Genomic DNA, 17,693 nt, shown 5'->3' with positions numbered 1-17,693 from the left:
ACAATACGCTGTAAAACCAAAATATCCAAAGTTATCGCAGTTCAAGAACAGAGCACACGTACTAGCACACAACCACAGTCGCGACGGTTGCTATGGTTTGTGAAAGTAGACATTAATAAGTAAAGAGGTTAGAGGGCTGTTTGTTTTAAGCTACAAACTTAGCCCTATGGAAGTAGGAAAGAAGAGAAAGCAAGCGAAAGAAGTGTGAAAAACAGCAAGATAGGATAGTGGGAAAGAAGTCATCGGCCCCAGAGCGCTTGCATCGCATTTATTTGAAACAATAAAAACATGTACAAACAGCACTCAGCTCGAGGCCTCTTACACAGAGTAATACTAATATTTACACAATATGTACATTGAAGAATTAACATCATTTTTCTTCTTTACTGATGTCTTCTTCTTTTCAGTCAGTGCTTAGTTAGTCACTTCAATTGTGCCGAAAATGTCACATTCTTGAAATACCACTACGAGGTAGCCCTCCTGCAGTGGTTCCCTGTGGCCGATCCCGCCCCACGTTGATACCGCAGTCCAGGTGCAGTATAGTGGCACCGACGGTATCGGGGCTCAACTCCATGTGGAGGAGGAATTTAACTCAGGATCGGACACGGGCCCTCACAGAAGAGCTGAACCGGAGGTGCATTGAAGAGTCGGTCACCAATCTTCGTCGTCACTTATAACCTGGTCGCTTACCTCTTCCTCTGTCTCAGAGTCTGTGTTGGTATCGTCGCTCTCATGAATTTCCTCGTGCTCTGAGGTGTCGCTTGTAGTAATGTTATCTGGAAGGAGGGCTTTGGTGCTTGTCACAAAGTTTTCAAATTTTTTCCATAGTTTGCCATTTTCAAATATTAGCTTTGGATCTGGTGGCCACCGTAGGCCGTGCTGAACGCATTCCCTGTAAAAGGGAAAGCGTTGTTGGTCGTAAAGGCTGCAGTGGAACATAAAGTGTTGCGCATCACCAACACTATTGTTGTCGCAGTGACAACTGTCGTTGCGTTCAATTTTAAATCTGTAGAGATAGGCTTCGGATTTACCATGACCTGTGAGGCACTGGGTAGTGATGGCATTTGGCTTGTAGTGCTTCGTTTTGATGCGTTCTGAGATATTCGGTATGAATTTATTACATAGCCTTCCGGTTGTTGCACTGTTCCACTCCTCTTCTCATTTATTAATGGCCCAGTCTGTCAAAGATTTCTTTAGTTTAGTTTTAGGGATTCTTTTGTACGTCATTTTGCCATCTATCTTAGTTGCTCTTTTTGCCAATGTGTCTGCTTTCTCATTTACAGTAAATCCCCGGTGTGCCGGAATCCAGCTGTATTGTACTTCTCTGTTTTTCTCCAGGCTAATTGCTTCTCTTATAATTTCGTTGCCGAGGAGTGTCGTTCCTTTGCTTTTGTTTAATGTCTGGATTGCTGCTTTACTGTCAATTAAAAACTTAATATTTCCTCTATAGGTTTCCTGGTTATTATTTATGTGTTTTATTGCCCTATACAAGGCCCAAAGCTCGGCCTGGTTGTTACTGCAGTCATTAGCAAGTTTTAGGCTTGCTTGATAGTATGTTCTGTTTTCTTTGTTTTTAATGATATTAACACCGGCACCCACTCCTGTCTCTTGCCTAGACCCATTCGTATACACTAGCCATTGGAAGTGTTTATTGTTTTCAGGCTTATAATTTGTGCTGGTTTGGTGGTTTCCTTTCTTAGCTGGGTGGATTTCGAGATTTATACTATTGTCCGTTTTGTCTATTTCGGTTTTCTTAATATTATCTGGGATTTCCTTGTAATCCTCTGGGATAATGTTGGTTTTAATTTTTCTATCTATTTCGTGTGGTTCCTTGTTCTATATGTCCATGTTTGTGAGTAGCCATTTCCATGTGTCTGTTCGTGCCATTATATTGATGGGTATCATGCCAGCCATCACCAGTAGAGCATTTGTTGGCGATGTTCTGTATGCCCTTGTGATTTTTAATGCTGCCTTTCTTTGAAGTGCTAGTAGTTGTTTTTTTACTTGGTTTCTCTTAATAGCTTCTTGCCATACCGTTGCAGCATATCATATGGCTGGCTCAATTGCCATTTTATATATAAGTTTTACGTTTCTGGTGTTCAGACCCCAATACTTCCCTGCTATCCAGTTAATTAGATTTATTCTTTCATTTGTCTTTTTATATATTTCTTTTATATGTTGGTTCCAATTGAGATTAGGGTCAAAGTATATACCCAAGTATTTTAGTATTTTAATTTGTTTTATTCTTTCGCCATTCATTCTTAGTTTGATCGTTTTTTGGAGCTGTTTTCTTTTGTTTTGTCTTGTACACATCAGAGCTTCACACTTTTCGTAGTTAACTGGAAGCCCGTGTTCTTTGCTCCATTTATTAATGACTTTTAGTGCTTTGTTTGCTTCTTCAGAGATTTTGTCACAATTCTTGTTTGCTATTAACAGCAGCAGATCATCCGCGAATGCCTGTGCCTTGATATCTTCGTAGTTGTCGAATATCTTAAGTAAACTGTCAAACATTAGGTTCCACATCCCAGGGCCACTACGTGAGCCCTGAGGACAACCTCTGGTAATTTTCTTTCTAATATGTATTTGGTTTGAGTAAAATTCGATTTGCCTATTATCCAAGTAGCTGCCCAGTAGCTAAAATTATTAAGTGTATTGAAAAAAAAGTTAAAGTTCTTCCATTATGTCTTGCCATCTAAGATGGTCAAAAGCTTTCCTGTAATCTATGGAAATGAGCAGCGTATGTTTATTCTGTTCCTATGCCTGATATACGAACTCCTTGACACTTAGGGCTGCGTGCGTTGTGGAAGTATTTGGCCTAAAGCCGAATTGGTTTTTATGCATTTTGCCTATATTATAGAGCCCCCAATTTATTCTATTTATCATCAATCCATCCAGGATTTTGCCCATGGTAGAGAGAAGGCTTATTGGCCTATAATCCTTTGCCTTTGTTGGGTTTTCCACCTTGGGATCAGTTTGATGTTTGCTATTTTCCAATAATCTGGGAAATAGCTTTGTTTTAGGCATTCGTTGTAGAGGAACACAAACGCTATAGGTATCTCTTGAAATGCGTTGATGAGCATCTCCGACGTCACACCATCAATACCTGGAGCCTTTTTTTTGCGCTGTGTCATAATTGCGTTATTAATCTCTTTAAATGTAAAGAGTTTACATGACTCATTGCATTCGATCCCCCTGTTATCTTTATCTTTATCTTTTGTTCCCTCATACCTATTCTGCCCTTCATCTTGTGGGAAGTGAAATTGCAATATGCTATTTATATTTTCTTCAATGTTATTACTATTTTTTCCGCCTTCGTTTGCATATTCTTCTAGTATATCAGGAATTTTCAGCCTCTTTCTGTTTCTGAAAACTAGTTGATAGGGCGTTTCCCAGGGGCCTTTTGAGTTAGTTTTTTCACAGAAGTCGCGCCAGGCTTTTGTCCTCGTGTTATTTATTTGTTTTTTATATTCTTTTAAAAGAGTTTGGTAATATCCGCGTAGTTCCTCTTTCAATTCCTCCTCTACAGCTCTGTGATATTTTTTCCTGGTTTTGTTTATTTGTTTTCTTTTTCTTTCTAAATCACTTGTCCACCAATGTGTTTTCTTTCTGTTGACTTTTATTCTTTATGCTGCTTTGTTACCAGCCTTTTGCATGTCAGCCGTTATATGCGCTATATAATTGTCTATGTCATTTCTCGTGTGTATTTCTGGGAAATTATGTGACAACCAGTTATCATTAAAAAGTTTTCTGTAGTAGTCCCAGTTTGTTAGCCTCACTGTCTTGTAGTCAATCTCATTCTTTAGTGAAATATGCATTATCTGTGTGAAAACATATCTGTGATCACTTGCCGAGTTGTCTAATAGAGTCTCGCAGTTTTCCACTAGTTGTGCTAGGTCTGACGAAACCAGACACACATTCGTCCACCCCTTTGCTTGTGTTGTAAAGAATGTCGGGTGTGTAGTCATATTGACCGAGACTAGGTCAAATTCTTCCATTAGATTTTCAAAAAACCTGCCTCTTTTATTTTCCTTTTCGTTGTACCATATTTTGGATTTGGCGTTTATATCCCCTGCCAGAATGATGTTTGTTGAGTTTATTTTTCTAAGGATTTTGTCTATTTTACTAATTGCAGTTTCGTCTTTCATGTATGGTGAGAGGTAGGCATTTATCACATATACCGGCTGGGTATGATGTATTATTGTAGTAGTAATAATCTCAGAAGATAGGTTCGGAATCAGTGCTATGTCTAGTTTGGTACTGGCCGCTATGCAGCTCTTAGGCTTTTTATCAGTGTTTTTGTATAAAACTTGCCAGTCGCCCAGTCTCACTACTTTTTTGTCCACCGTGTAGGGCTCCTGGATTAAAATTATATCTGCCTTAAGTTTGTTTGCCTTGTGCATAAGTAAGGAACTAGATCCTTTTCCTCTTTGAGCGTTAATTTGCAGGATGTTTATTCCTTCGTTATTTTCGTTTCTTTCCCTATTAGTATCCATAGTCCTTGGCTGGTTGTTTTCCGCAGTAGTCTGGTGTTTTTCCTTATATTCCATAGTCAATCCTCTTTATCATCAGCGTCTTTTGCCTTGTTAAGATCGGACATTCTGCACTGAAGGCATTATGGTTGGTTGCTTTCTTTCTTTCTGGAGGGAGGTTTTTGTTTTCTCTTTTACAGTTTACGCATTGCGGAATAGTATCTCTCTGTTGGCAGTCCTGATATTTGTGTGCTTTTGAGCAATGACTGCAGGTTTGTTGCTGCTGGCACTCTTTCGCAATGTGGTGAAACCCGCAGCATTGATAGCATCTCTGGACTGGGAGAAAATCGTCTATTCGAATTGTTGTCCATGACATTGATAAGTATTTGTTTGCTATTAGTATGTTCCGTATTCTTGGTGCCATCATGAGCACCACATGCCTACAGTTCTTTTTTTGTTTTTCCTTTCCGTATTGTTGTACTTACGTTGCAGTTATCTCTTATAACTTCAGGATCTATGTCTTTCCATATATTATTTTGTTTTATCATGGTTTCTACTATTTCTTCCTTTGCAATGCTTTGGGGGACGTTTATGAAAATTACCCGCGATTTCTTTCCACTTGAAATTATACATATTACTTTGTCTTTAATACTCGGTATTTGTTCAATGTTTTCTTTCAGTTTCTTTCCATCTTCCTCTTTCCCAACGTTTATGCAGATCCCATTTGCTTTTATTGGTTTGATATTCCGCACCGATACTTATATCCGATGTGGTTTTATTTTCTGCGTTATCTGTTCCCTGATTTGCTGTATGTCGCTTTCCGCATTTGTTTCATTTTTTGGGTATATTAGTAATGCCACGCTTTCACTGGTTTCCCTATTTTTTATTATCGTTTTTGTCGTTTTGCTGGTATTTATTATTGGTAGCATCCTTGTCACTTCCGCATACGTTGGTCGATCTGTTGCTTTGTCTATTATTTTACCTGTCTTTTTTTTTCAGCTTTGACTTCTTTCAGTATGCCATACATTTGATGCACCACTGCATACAGTTGTGTTACTCTACCCTTAATTTTCTTTCTTTCCTCCATCTTTATGTTTGATTTATATGGCTCCGGTAGCAAGTCCATTATTCTCTTTAAATGCTGTTTAGCTTCTTGTAATATTTTTCCTTCGGCTGTATTACAGATCGTTTCGTTGTTAATTATATTAGTATTCTCACTAGATTGTTCCTGGGGGATGCTTTCAGTGTCATTAGAGTCTATTGATTCAGTATCTTCCATTGTGATTGGCAGCAATGCAGAAGATAAATAAACAGTGGATATAGACAGAGGACAAGCAGTCAAAACACCCGAATCCCCGGCAAAATTTAAATCCCCACAAAAGAAAATAGCAAAAAGAGAATCCCCCAAAAATTTAATAACTAATTAAAAAACTATATGAACTTACAGAAAGCAATACCCCTACTAATACAATTAACAGTTACTAATAAAATACTAAAAACTAATTTAAAATTAAAAATAAAAATAAAAATTTAATAATATTAAATTAAAATTTTTCCCCCAAAAACCTACTACCCCTTAAGAAAAATGGAACAGTCCCGGTCGAAAGTTACCCAAAATCCAAAAAATATCCTACAATAAACCATTGAGAAAATCACCAGCTAGTAAAAGACCGTTACAATCGTTAAAAGTTCGTTAAAAACCGTTGAAACCGTTACCAACGGATTTTTTAAATTTCCCCATAGAGTTAACATTGAAAATTTCGGGAGACCGAAAAAGCCTGAAAAATGAACCCACCTTAATCAAACTTACACCATATGCTAAGAATAACCCCCTTAAGCCGTACCCCAAGTCCTGCTCTTACAACTTAAGTCCCTTTAACCCTAGAGCCCTTTTAAAAAACCGAAAGTTAATCCCCCCTAACTTTTCCCCTAATTGACCTATTGACCCCTAATTAATGTCAAACTGACCGGCTCGCCTTCCTCTGTCCAACGATGAATGGCACCACCACTATAATCCAAGATTTCCTATCCAAAAGTCGAAATAATCGGGAGCACACACTGACACAACTTACTCCTTTGATTGACTGGTTGTTATTCTTTCCTATAGACATTCAGAAGGTAAGTATAGTAGGGCTGTCTTTTTTAAGCATAAGACTTAGCCCTTTTGTGAAGTTGAAGGAAGAGGTAAAGTAAAGAGAAGGAGAAGATTGAAGAGGAATGGAAGGGAGATAGGAAAGTGTGAAGGATGAGAAAACCATGGCCCCATGGGACTCAGGGCGCCTGCATCGGCTTTTATTGAGAAACAATAATGTACATAAATTACAGACAACAAAATATATACAATAATATACAGGTCGGAAGAGTACATTGCTACTTGCAATGATTACAGTGATAGTCTAACATTGCTGTCTTTATAGACGAATAAGCATTTTTATGCTTTTAACAAAAAGTTTTGTACAGTGACGGCGACTGAGTACAACTGAATGTGTTACATTTCAACACTACCGACAAGAGTACATTGCTACTTGCAATGATTACGTGCTAGAACTTGATTTATAAATAATACTATTCCTTAAAAGTACACTAAATACATGATCATTCGTTTATAGCAATGTGGTCCCAGTACTTTGTAGTTTACAATAACCAAATTGTCCAAACACTATATTCGTTTTAGTCATCATTTGCACCATCTTCCTCTGATGAATCCTCTCTATTTTTATCTTCATCTTCATCTCCATCTTCGTTTACGTCCTCGTCTGTGTCAGTTTCGTACGTGCTGTCTTCAGGTTTGTCCTCCTGTTCTTGATCTTTAGCTGAGTCGTGGGTCGCCTCTTTTATTTGAATGGTGTCAGGAAGAAGTGCCCTAGTTTCGTCGATGAATTTTTCAAAACTCTCCCATAGTTGTTTTTCATTAAATATGTCCTTGGGATCAGGTGGCCAGGAAATTCCACGCTGTATACACTCCATGTAAAGTCTGTGCCGTTGTTTGTCGTAGGTTTCGCATTCGAATGCGAAGTGCATCGCATCGCCGACTGTTGTATCGTCACATGTACATTTGTCGTTATTTGTCTTTTTGATTCTGTATAAGTAGGCTTTGAACTTCCAATGGTTGGTTAAACACTGGGAGGTGTTCGGGTTCGGCTTATAATGTTTATTTTTAAGCCTGTCTGCTATTGATGGAATGTACTTGTAACACGTCCTACCCGTGTTGGAATCCTTCCACTCCTTCTGCCAGATGTCATTTCCCCATTTCTTCAGGTTTCTAATCAGTCCAGTTTTGGGGAGTCTGTTGTAGGTTGTTTTTGTAGTATTGTATTCCGCACGCTTGGCTTGACTATCAGCGATTTTGTTTCCTTCTTTGTTTGTGTGGGCCGGGATCCATGAAAGTTGTATGGTTTTTTGTTCACTCAGCTTGTGGGCTTCTTTTATGACTTCCGTTCCTAGTTTAGAAGTTTTACCCATTTTTGTCAAGGTTTGCAGCACTGTTCTACTGTCTATCAGAAATCTGATGTTCCCTTTGTAGTAGTTTATATCTTTTTTTACTTTTTTGATAGCGTTGTAAAGAGCCCATAATTCTGCTTGAGTTATGCTGCAGTGGTTTTCCATTTTGAGACTTGCCTTGTAGTATGTTCTTTTATTGGTTTGTTTTATTATACAGATGCAGGCCCCAACTCCTTCTTTGTGTTTAGATCCGTCTGTGTAGATGAGCCAGTTATATTTTCTGTCGTCTTCCTGGTTGTAATCCATGCTAATCTCTAGAGTGTTCCTTTTTGTTGGGTGGATTTCATAATCAATCTTGTTTTTAATGTTGTCGATTTCTAGATTCCGGATCTTTGCTGGTAGTTCATTGTAGTACTTGGGTAGTATCTTGTGTTCAATATATTTATCGATATCTTGCTGGGGTTTTTTCCAGAGGTTCATGTTTGTAAGAATCCAGCTGCAAGCATTTATTTTGGCCGTTATGTGGATTGGGGCCATTCCCCCCATTACCAACATTGCGTCAGTTGGGGCTGTTCGGTATGATTTAGTTAAGTTGATGGCGGCCTTCCTTTGCACAGAGTAATTTCCTTTGTATATGTGTATTTTGGAGGGCCTCCTGCCAAACCGGGACCGCATAGAGAACTGCAGGCTCTATCGCCATTTTGTATATGAGATTGCTGTTTTTGTAATTTTTACCCCAGTATTTGCCTGCGATCCAATTCATTAAGTTTATTCTTTGCGCTGTTCTTTTGCATACATCATTCACGTGTTGATGCCAACTTAAGTTTGGGTCAAGCAGGATTCCTAGATATTTCATCGTTTTGACCTGTCTAATCCTATTTTTTTTCATCCTGAGCTTGAGCGTCTTCTTAAGTTGTCCATGTCTTTTATTTTTTTTAGTGCATACGAGCGCTTCGCACTTCGCATAGTTCACGGGCAGTTTCTGTTGGTCGCTCCAGTTTTGAATTTTTTCTAGTGTTTCATTAGCTCTTTCTGGCAGCCTGTCACAGTTCCCATCTGCTATCATGACCAGGAGGTCATCGGCAAAAGCCTGGACTTTTATCTCTGGACTTCCAATACAGCTGTTAAGTAATTTATCGAATACCATATTCCAAAGACCTGGGTTGCTACGCGACCCCTGCGGACAGCCTCTGTTTATTGATTTTTTGATGTGAATATGGTTTGAGTGGTATTCTATCAATCTGTTGTTGAGGTAGCTTTGTAACAGCCTAGTTTCCGCTTTTACATTTTTTATTTTTTTAGCTCTTTTTATAATATTGATCCATCGGATGTGATCGAATGCTTTTTTAAAATCGATTGTTATAAGGAGTGCATGTTTATCAGCTTCCCAAGCTTTGTGGAAAAATTCCTTGACACTGATTGCCGCGTGTACCGTGGAGCTATTGGCTCTGAATCCATATTGATTGTTATTGATGTCTTGTGAGTTGTGCAGCTCCCAGTTTAAACGTTTCATTATTAAGCCATCTAAGACTTTTGCCATTGTATTTAATAGACTTATAGGCCTGTAATGTTTTTTCTTGCAAGGATTTTTTGTTTTTGGTACCAGTTTTATGTTTGCTGACTTTCAAGTGCTCGGAAAGTAGCCCTTTGTTAAGCAAGCGTTGTATAAGTATACAAATACCATTGGTATTTCGTCATAAGCGTGTTTTAACATTTCAGGAGTTATACTGTCTGGTCCAGGGGCCTTCCCGTTTTTCATTGGTGTAATAGCACTTTTTATTTCATGGAATGTAAATAATTTAATGTTATCTTCATCTTCTCTTAAGCCATTGTCCAGGTTTGTTTGGTTTTGTGATTTATCATCCTCTTACTTTTCATTTCCATTGTCTGTTGGGAACTGGTAATCAAGGATTTTCTCTATGTTCCCTTTTATGCTATATTGGTCGTTGTGTTAGTTTTCTTCGTTTTCATTTATTATATCTGAAAATTGTAATGTTTTCCTTCTGCCAAAAACAAGTTGATATGGCAATTCCCACGGACCCTTAGAGTTATTTTCCGTGCAAAACCTTCTCCAAGCTTTTGTTCTGGTTGCGTTTATGTTTTTCTTGTATTCTCTGAGCATGTTTTTATATTTCTCCTTTAGTTGTTGTCTTTGTCCTTCGTCTTGTCTCCTGTTGATTTGTTTCCTTATCCTATTTATATTTTTCTTTTGTTTTTGCAGTTCGAAAGTCCACCAGTGTGTTCGTCCACCCTTTTTTGTTCGGAGTGTAGAATGTGGGGTGATCGGTCATGTTTACTGATATCATTTTAAATTTCTCCATTAAGTCCATGATCATATGTCCTCTTCTGTCTTATTTTCTGTTAAACCAGGTTTCCGACTTAGCATTCAGATCTCCAGCCACAATAAAGTACCGACTGTTCAATTTTCTTAGTACTCTTTCTATTTCATTTACTGCTTTATTGTCACTTAAATATGGAGATAAGTAAGCATTTATCAAGAAAATAGGAGGATCGTGATGTATAATAGCAGTAGTTATTATATCTGATGAGAGGCTAGGAATTAAGGCAATATCTATCATCCTGTTGGTAAGAGCGATACAGTTTTTCGGCTTTCTGTCTTTGCTTTTATTTATTATTTGCCAGTTCCCAAGTCTTACCACTGAGTTTTGTATGGTGTAGGGTTCTTGGACTAGCACCAGATCAACCTCTAGCTCGTTAGCTTTATGCATCAATAGCGATCTAGCTGCTTTACTTCTCTGGGCATTGACCTGGAGTATTCTTAGTGTCTTCGTGGTTTCTTCTGTGTTGTTCTCCATTATTGACTGTTTCGTAGAGTTTCTCAGAGTGTGTCGTTGCTGTCCTTTACAGTTCATAGTTTGTTTTGTTTATTATCTGTTCCTTTATCTTCAAAAGAATTGGGCACTGTTTATTTAGAGCATTGTGATTTGTAGGTCTTTTCTTTTCTGGTGGAAGATTTCTGTTTGTCTGTATGCAATTCGTGCTCGATGGGGGTTCGTGTCTCATTTTACATTCCTTATAGCCATGCCCCTTAGTGCAATGGCTGCAGATCTGTTCCTTTTGACAATCCTTCGCCCAATGTCCGAAGCCACAGCATTTGTAACATCTGGTCACTGGTATGAAGTCATCTATCCAGATTGTTGACCAGGAGATCGATATTTTCTTTTGTCCTATTAGAATGTTTCTGATTTGGGGGGTTACAGCTATGACTACATGACGGCAGTTTTCTCTATTTTTCTCCCCTCTTATAATGGTGGATATTTTGCAGTTTTCTTTAATTGTTGTGTTGTTCATTCTTTCCCATATATTGTTTTGTTCAGCCATTATTTCTATTATATTTTCTTCCAGTATACTTTGAGGGACATTTAGTAGAATTACCCTTGGCCGTTTCCCCATAGATGTTTTACAAATTATTTTCTCTTTTATTTCTGTTATTCCCTCTATAGCCTCCTTTAATCTGTTTCCTTCCTGTTCGCTCCCTACTCTTATACATACTCCATCCCTTCTTATCTGTTTAACTTGCTTAATTTTTACTCTGATCTGGTGCGGTTGTATCTTATCCATTATCTTTTTTGTCACTTCTTTCATATTTATCTCAGTATTTTCTTGTTTTTCGGGGTAGATTAAGACTGCACTATTATCTTCCTCGTCCCCATTTTTATATATTGCTTTAGTTGTCTGACTTATTCCTTTATCTATGTTTAATTTCGTGATTTCTGCGTATGTCGGATGTCTTATCCAACTGGTGTTTTCCTGCCCATTAGCTACTCCCTGTTCCACAGTCTGTATTGGTTCAGTTAATTCTGTCATCTTATCTCTTTGTCTTTCCATTTCCTCACTCATTGCTACCATTTTTCCATATATTCGATGGACGGCTGCGAACAAGTTCATTGCCCTACCCTTTATCTCCTTCCTCTCTTCTATTTTGATATTAGTGCGATATGGTATCGGCAAAAGGTCTAGGATTCTTGTGAGTTGAGCCTTTGCCTCCCTCATTATGCTATCTTCCGATTCATCCGTTACATTATTGATTATTTCATTGTTAATGCTGAATGTGCTGTCACCCATTTCCTCTTGCATGTGACCTTCATGCTGGGTATCGTTTAAGACTTCCTGATTTTCCATAATAAGTAATAGCTACACCAGACAACTGAGAACCCCAAATGCAGCCTAACACGCCCAGAGGCCTTCCCCAAATTGAGAATAATAACTAAACACTAAGAAGGTTGTGTTTTGTGGATAGTGGCTTTGTGCCCAGCAATACTGTACAGCCAAGTTCAGAGCTTGACTATACAGCATGAATAGATAGAATTTAAAACTAGAATTAATGCTAGAAATAATGCTAAAAATACTAAAAGTACTTAACTAACAATTAATTCTCCTTATTGAACTGTAGCTGAGCTAATTACTTAAAACCCACTTAAATGCCAATCCCCACCAAAAGAACCAAAATTTAACCTTAATTAATAACAAAAAACACCTCGGAAATAAGCGACGTTAATTGCCTTAGTCGTAAGATACGATAAACGGTAAAAAGCGGCATCTGTTTGAAGTCAAACAACCGTTAAAAACCGTTACGACCGTTATAACCGTTTAAGTTGAACTGCTCACAAAATTATGCAATTTTAAAACTGCGATAAAACCCCAAATAATTAACGGATTAATGCCAAATTTGCACCACTGGACCCTTATGGTACCCTTATACGATCATCCAAGTTTTAGCCCCCTAGCCTAAATCCCCCTAATTAGAGGCTTTAAAAATTTTAAAAGTTTAACACCCCCTAATTTCCCCCAAAATTGGCCCACCCCAAAAAATAATATATCATACGAACCCTCTTGATTAGACCTATCCAACGATGTAATGATGTCAGTTGTCCGATGTAGATTAACGTCAAAAACGCAATTCGAAAACAGAGCCAAGTTTACAGCAGCCTCTCCAGATCGCTACTCGGTTGCTATCCTTTCCTATAGACACCCGAAAAGGAAAAGTTGGCCGCACGCAGCGGTATACCCCATGAGTACGGAAAAGGAGGAAGTGAAAAGTTGGGAGAAGAAGAGTGGAAGGGGAAGATAGGTAGATAGGAAAGAGGAAGAAGACTTTACCCTTCCTGCAACCCCATGGCGTCCTGCAGCGGACCTTTATTAGGAACAAAACAAAACAATACAGAGTTAAACAAAGAACATATGTACAAATTTACATAACAGTATGGCTGCCTTGCCATGCTTTAATGACAGTTCATGTACTGCTGGGTGTCGTACAATTGACCGGTTTGCCGCGACAAATGAGAACCAAAGTGTAAATACAATAAACATGGTAATACAATAATCTACCATTACAATGGTAAGTTGCACTGTAGGCCACAAAGAGACAAATCCTGCCCCATGGTGATGCCGAAGACCAGGTGCAGTATATTGGCACCGTCGGCATCGGGGGTTAATTTAACTAAGTGGAAAGGAAGTGGACCAGGTGCCTACAAAGAGTTGTTGAGAATGTTAATATCTGCCGTAAATTTTTGGAAGGCTCTGAAAGTCTTATGGCTTTCCAGCAGGGTGTTTAACCTGCAGGGCCAAAGCTCACCTTCTGCATTGACGGCATTGATAAGCGTTTTCCTTTGGGTGGAGTACTGCGGGCAATGAAAGATGATGTGGGTCGGAGTGTCTTCCTCGTCGAGTGAACAGAGACACTTATTGTCAGTTTTCTGGAGAAACCTGTAGAGATAATTTCTGAAGTTCCCATGCCCGGTTATAATTTGCGTCAAAATAAAGTTGGGAGTTAGGTGGTTATTTGTTTTCCTAGTTATTACATTGGGTATGAATTCATGCGTTATTCTCCCTGTTTGTTCTTCAGTCCATCTCTCTTGCCATTTTTCCCAGATGTGGTTGTTGAGTGTTTTCTTTAGCCAGGAAATAGGAATTTTAGTGAAGGAAATGTTGTTAACCCACTTTGGGGTGGTGCGAGCTAGTAGGTCCGCTCTCTCATTACCGTCGTTGTTAGCGTGTCCCTTTATCCAAGAAAAGTATATGTTAATGGTTTCCTGTAAGGCTTTAAGGGTGTTTATACTTTCATGGATGACAGTATGCTTAGTATTAATCCTTTTTAGTTGCTGCAACGCCACCCTGCTGTCGCTCAATATTGTTGCTTTCGTAATGTTGTAATTATTTTTGTTTTCCTTTATCCAATTTAGGGCTTTGAGAATGGCATATGATTCTGCCTGATTGGCAGAACAGTGTCCAGCGAGCTTAAACCTTGCTTGATAGATGTTTTTGTTGTTGTCCTTGACAATGAAAGAACACCCAACTCCTATCGCAGATTTGGAGCCGTCGGTGTACAGAGTGAGCCCTGTCGGAGTAACCAGTTCGTTCGTATTGATCAAATCGTCCACATTAAAACTTGGGTGGTAGATATGTTGTTCAGTATTTAAGTCAAGATCGTTCGTTTTTATATACTCCCTTAGCTCAGTTGCTACATCTTTGAGGTGTATTTTATCAGTGCAGAGTTTAAATTTATCTATATTACTTTGTCCAGTAATCAGTTTAATGTGGGAGTAGTACCAGACTTTCCCTTTGATCAGTAGGTCTATTGGGAGGAGATTAGCTATTGCAAGAGTGGCATTTGTTGATGCAGTGCGGTAGGATTTTGTTATGCTGATGGCAGATTTCCTTTGCGCCGAAAGGAGCTTTTTCTTTATATTCGTTTTTGCAACTGACTCGCCCCATATTTCACAACCATAAGTAATTATAGGCTCTATAACAGCCTTGTATAACAGCCTGCCAGCCTTGCTGTCATATCCCCATTGATTATGTGCTATTGACGCTAGGGAGTGAATGGTTTTAACCGCTTTGTCGTACGTGTAGAAAACATGGTTTTTCCATGTTAATTTGTCGTCCATGATTATGCCCAAATATTTTATTTCCTTGGTGTTTTTAATCCTCTTACCATCTATCTTTATTGTTGGACCTTTTTGTAGTGGGTTAGCTCTGGGAAAAACTATGCATTGACATTTTGCATAATTGATTTTTAGTTTTACTTCCTTACACCAATTGGAGATAGTCTTTAAAATGTTATTTGTCTTTTCTTGTAGTATTTCTTGGTTTCTATGGGTTAACGCAAGGATGGTGTCATCAGCGTACCCTTGTAACTTGCAGTTGTACTCTTTTGGTATAGTTTTATCAATTTCCAACAAGCTGTTGTATAGCAAATTTCATAAAAAGGGACCCGACCTCGATCCCTGGGGGCAACCACGATTAATTTCCTTCCTTATGAATGTTGTGTTGTTGTTTGTTATGATAATTTCCCTGTTTTGTAGATAGCTTTCAACAAGCCTATATATATTCCTTGGGCACCTGGTTTTCTTTATAGCTTGCAGGATGGCGGGCCACCAGGCGTGGTCGAATGCCCCTTGAAAGTCAATTGATACCATTAATGTATGTTCTCCATCCTTTTTTGCTTGTTTAATGTGATCTACTATGGCATCCAGGGTGCTGACGGTACTTTTTCCATTGCGAAATCCGTATTGATTGTTGTTTATATGATTGTTTTTCTCACAATGAAATTGCAATCTGTTTGTCATAAGCCCGTCAAGAATCTTTCCTATAACCGGGAGTAGAGATATTGGCCTATAATCTTTAGCTTTCGTAGGATTGGCGGTCTTGGGTATTAGTTTAATGGATGCCTTCTTCCAGGCTGTAGGGAAAATCCCTAGTTGCAAGCACTTGTTAAAAACTATAGTAAAAGTGACAAGGTATCGCTTCGTACGCCTTTTTGGCCATCGTCGGGGTGATGCAGTCGGAACCTGGTGCCTTGTTAAGCTTGAGGTTGGCGAATTCCTTATTTATCTCTTGGCTTGTGAACAAGTGGTAGTCAGTTGTCAGTAGATTCGTGTTATGATTCTGTCTTATTTCTTGGTGGTAGGTATTGTCGGTTAAGGGGTTGTCCTCAGGGAATAATTCCTGAACTATATGCTCATAAGTATCCTGTATTGTGTCCTCTAGGCCATTAGTAGTAGCCAGGAAATTGTTTGGTATTTTCGACTTTTTAATTTTGTTTCTAGCGACATAGTAGGGTATCGACCATGGATTTTCTTTACCCATGTTTGTGCAGAAACGCCTCCATGACTCTGTTCTCGCTTTATTAATTTCAGTTTTATAGTTCCTGAAATTGGACAAGTATTCCTGCCGCAGGATGCTTCTTTTGTTCTTGTCTGTTTCTCTCCTGAATTTTTTACGTGCTTTTTTCAGTGCAGTTCTTTGTACAGCGAGTTCTGCTGTCTACCAAGGGGATGTCTGCTTAACAGTGTTTATTTTAGTAGCTTTGTAGTAAGCTATTTGAATTATCATTTGTAATTTGTTAATTATTTCCTCAAGATCCTTGATGTTATCAATGTAGGCCAGGTTGTGGCTATTCCAGTTCTCAGTAATATGCTTTTGATAAATTTCCCAATTTGTTTTTTGTTTGATCTTTAGCTTCTGAATCCCACCTGGTATCTCTATGCTAATACCAATGTAATTATGGTCACTTGCGGTATGTTCGCTTAAAGTGCTGCACTGTATTTTATTGTCTGCAAGGTGTTTGTTTGCTAAGCAAACATCAACCCAACTTTCCCCAGTTGTTGATGAATATGTAGGAAGCTTGCTAGTATTTAGGGATTGTAAGCCAAGACTGTTCATAAGCTCCACTAATTTTGATCCTCTCGGGTCCTCAATCGGACTAAACCATATTGGTGATTTTACGTTAAAATCTCCCATAATAAGGATGGGGAATTTGCTGTGGTGTTGAACAGTGTTATTCAGTTCGTTCAGTGGTTCGGTAATATCCTCATAAGGAGAACAGTAGAAGGTAATCATAACATAATTAATGCCTTCGTGATGGATAATTATCGTAGTGAAGTATCTGTTTGTATGATTAGTTTGCAGTTGCACGTTTAGATTTTTATTGATGACCACAAAACTAGTATATGGGTTTTCATCAGGATTGGTGTAATGTAAAACCTGTAAGTTCCCTAATAGAGCAATTTTTCTGTCATAACAATATGGCTCTTGTATGGCCATTTAATCGGCCTGATGTGTATTCGCCGTTTGCATCGCTTCAGTTGTGGCCGCCTTGCACGTTTGTACATTGATTTGTAAAACATTAATGCTGCCCTGTGTCATTTGATTGAACTGAGTGCCGTTGCTGATGTTATTACTGCCCATAGTCGGTCAGTTGAACATGTCTTGCTTTAATTCTCTGTAGTATTTGGCATGCCTGGCTAAAGGCATTGTGGTTGGATGGAATCTTTCTACTGGCGGGCTGATCTCTGTTAAACTTGCTGCAGTTAATGCAGCATGGTGTACTTTTCCGCATTGGGCAATCTGTAAATTTATGTGGCTTGGTGCAATGGCTACACCTTGTTTCGTCTGGGCAATCCTTAGCAATGTGGTTAAAGCCACAACAGCGATAACATCTTTTTGTAGGTATGTAGTCATCTACTCTTACATTAGTCCATGATATAGACAAATATTGACTCCTGATTATTTTGTTTCTGGTTTCCGGGGTTACCGAGAGAATATGTGTCTGCAGTTGTGATTAATCTTTCCCTTGGTTATCACTGTGCTGATTTTACACATTTTGTTGATTTCTTCTATGTCTAGGTTGTCCCATAAGTCATTCTGTTTGTTTATTATCTCTATTAGTTGTTCTTCTTTTACCGAGTTTGGTATATTTAATAAAATCACCTTCAGTCTCTTTCCCCCTGCAACGTGACATTTGACTTTATCTTTAATGTT

The 17,693-nt window shown here is 38.6% G+C and overlaps 2 protein-coding genes across 2 annotated transcripts; both read right to left on the bottom strand.

Annotated features, from left to right (window-relative positions):
- Positions 1-3,623: 3,623 nt before the first annotated feature.
- On the bottom strand, positions 3,624-4,547 carry LOC136968752 (uncharacterized). The gene has a single exon (XM_067262782.1). It carries the CDS (start codon positions 4,545-4,547, stop codon positions 3,624-3,626), a length of 924 nt encoding a protein of 307 aa, XP_067118883.1.
- An 11,649-nt stretch (positions 4,548-16,196) lies between these two features.
- Positions 16,197-16,976, bottom strand: LOC136968751 (uncharacterized). Its single transcript, XM_067262781.1, has one exon. The coding sequence runs from the start codon at positions 16,974-16,976 to the stop codon at positions 16,197-16,199; it is 780 nt and encodes a 259-aa protein (XP_067118882.1).
- Between the last annotated feature and the right edge of the window lie 717 nt (positions 16,977-17,693).

This window comes from Centruroides vittatus, unplaced genomic scaffold (assembly GCF_030686945.1).
Source record: "Centruroides vittatus isolate TY-2023 unplaced genomic scaffold, ASM3068694v2 contig_152, whole genome shotgun sequence".
Taxonomy (NCBI): Eukaryota; Metazoa; Arthropoda; class Arachnida; order Scorpiones; family Buthidae; genus Centruroides; species Centruroides vittatus.
Note: the sequence above shows the minus strand (reverse complement) of the source record. Positions and strands in the feature narration are given on the sequence as shown.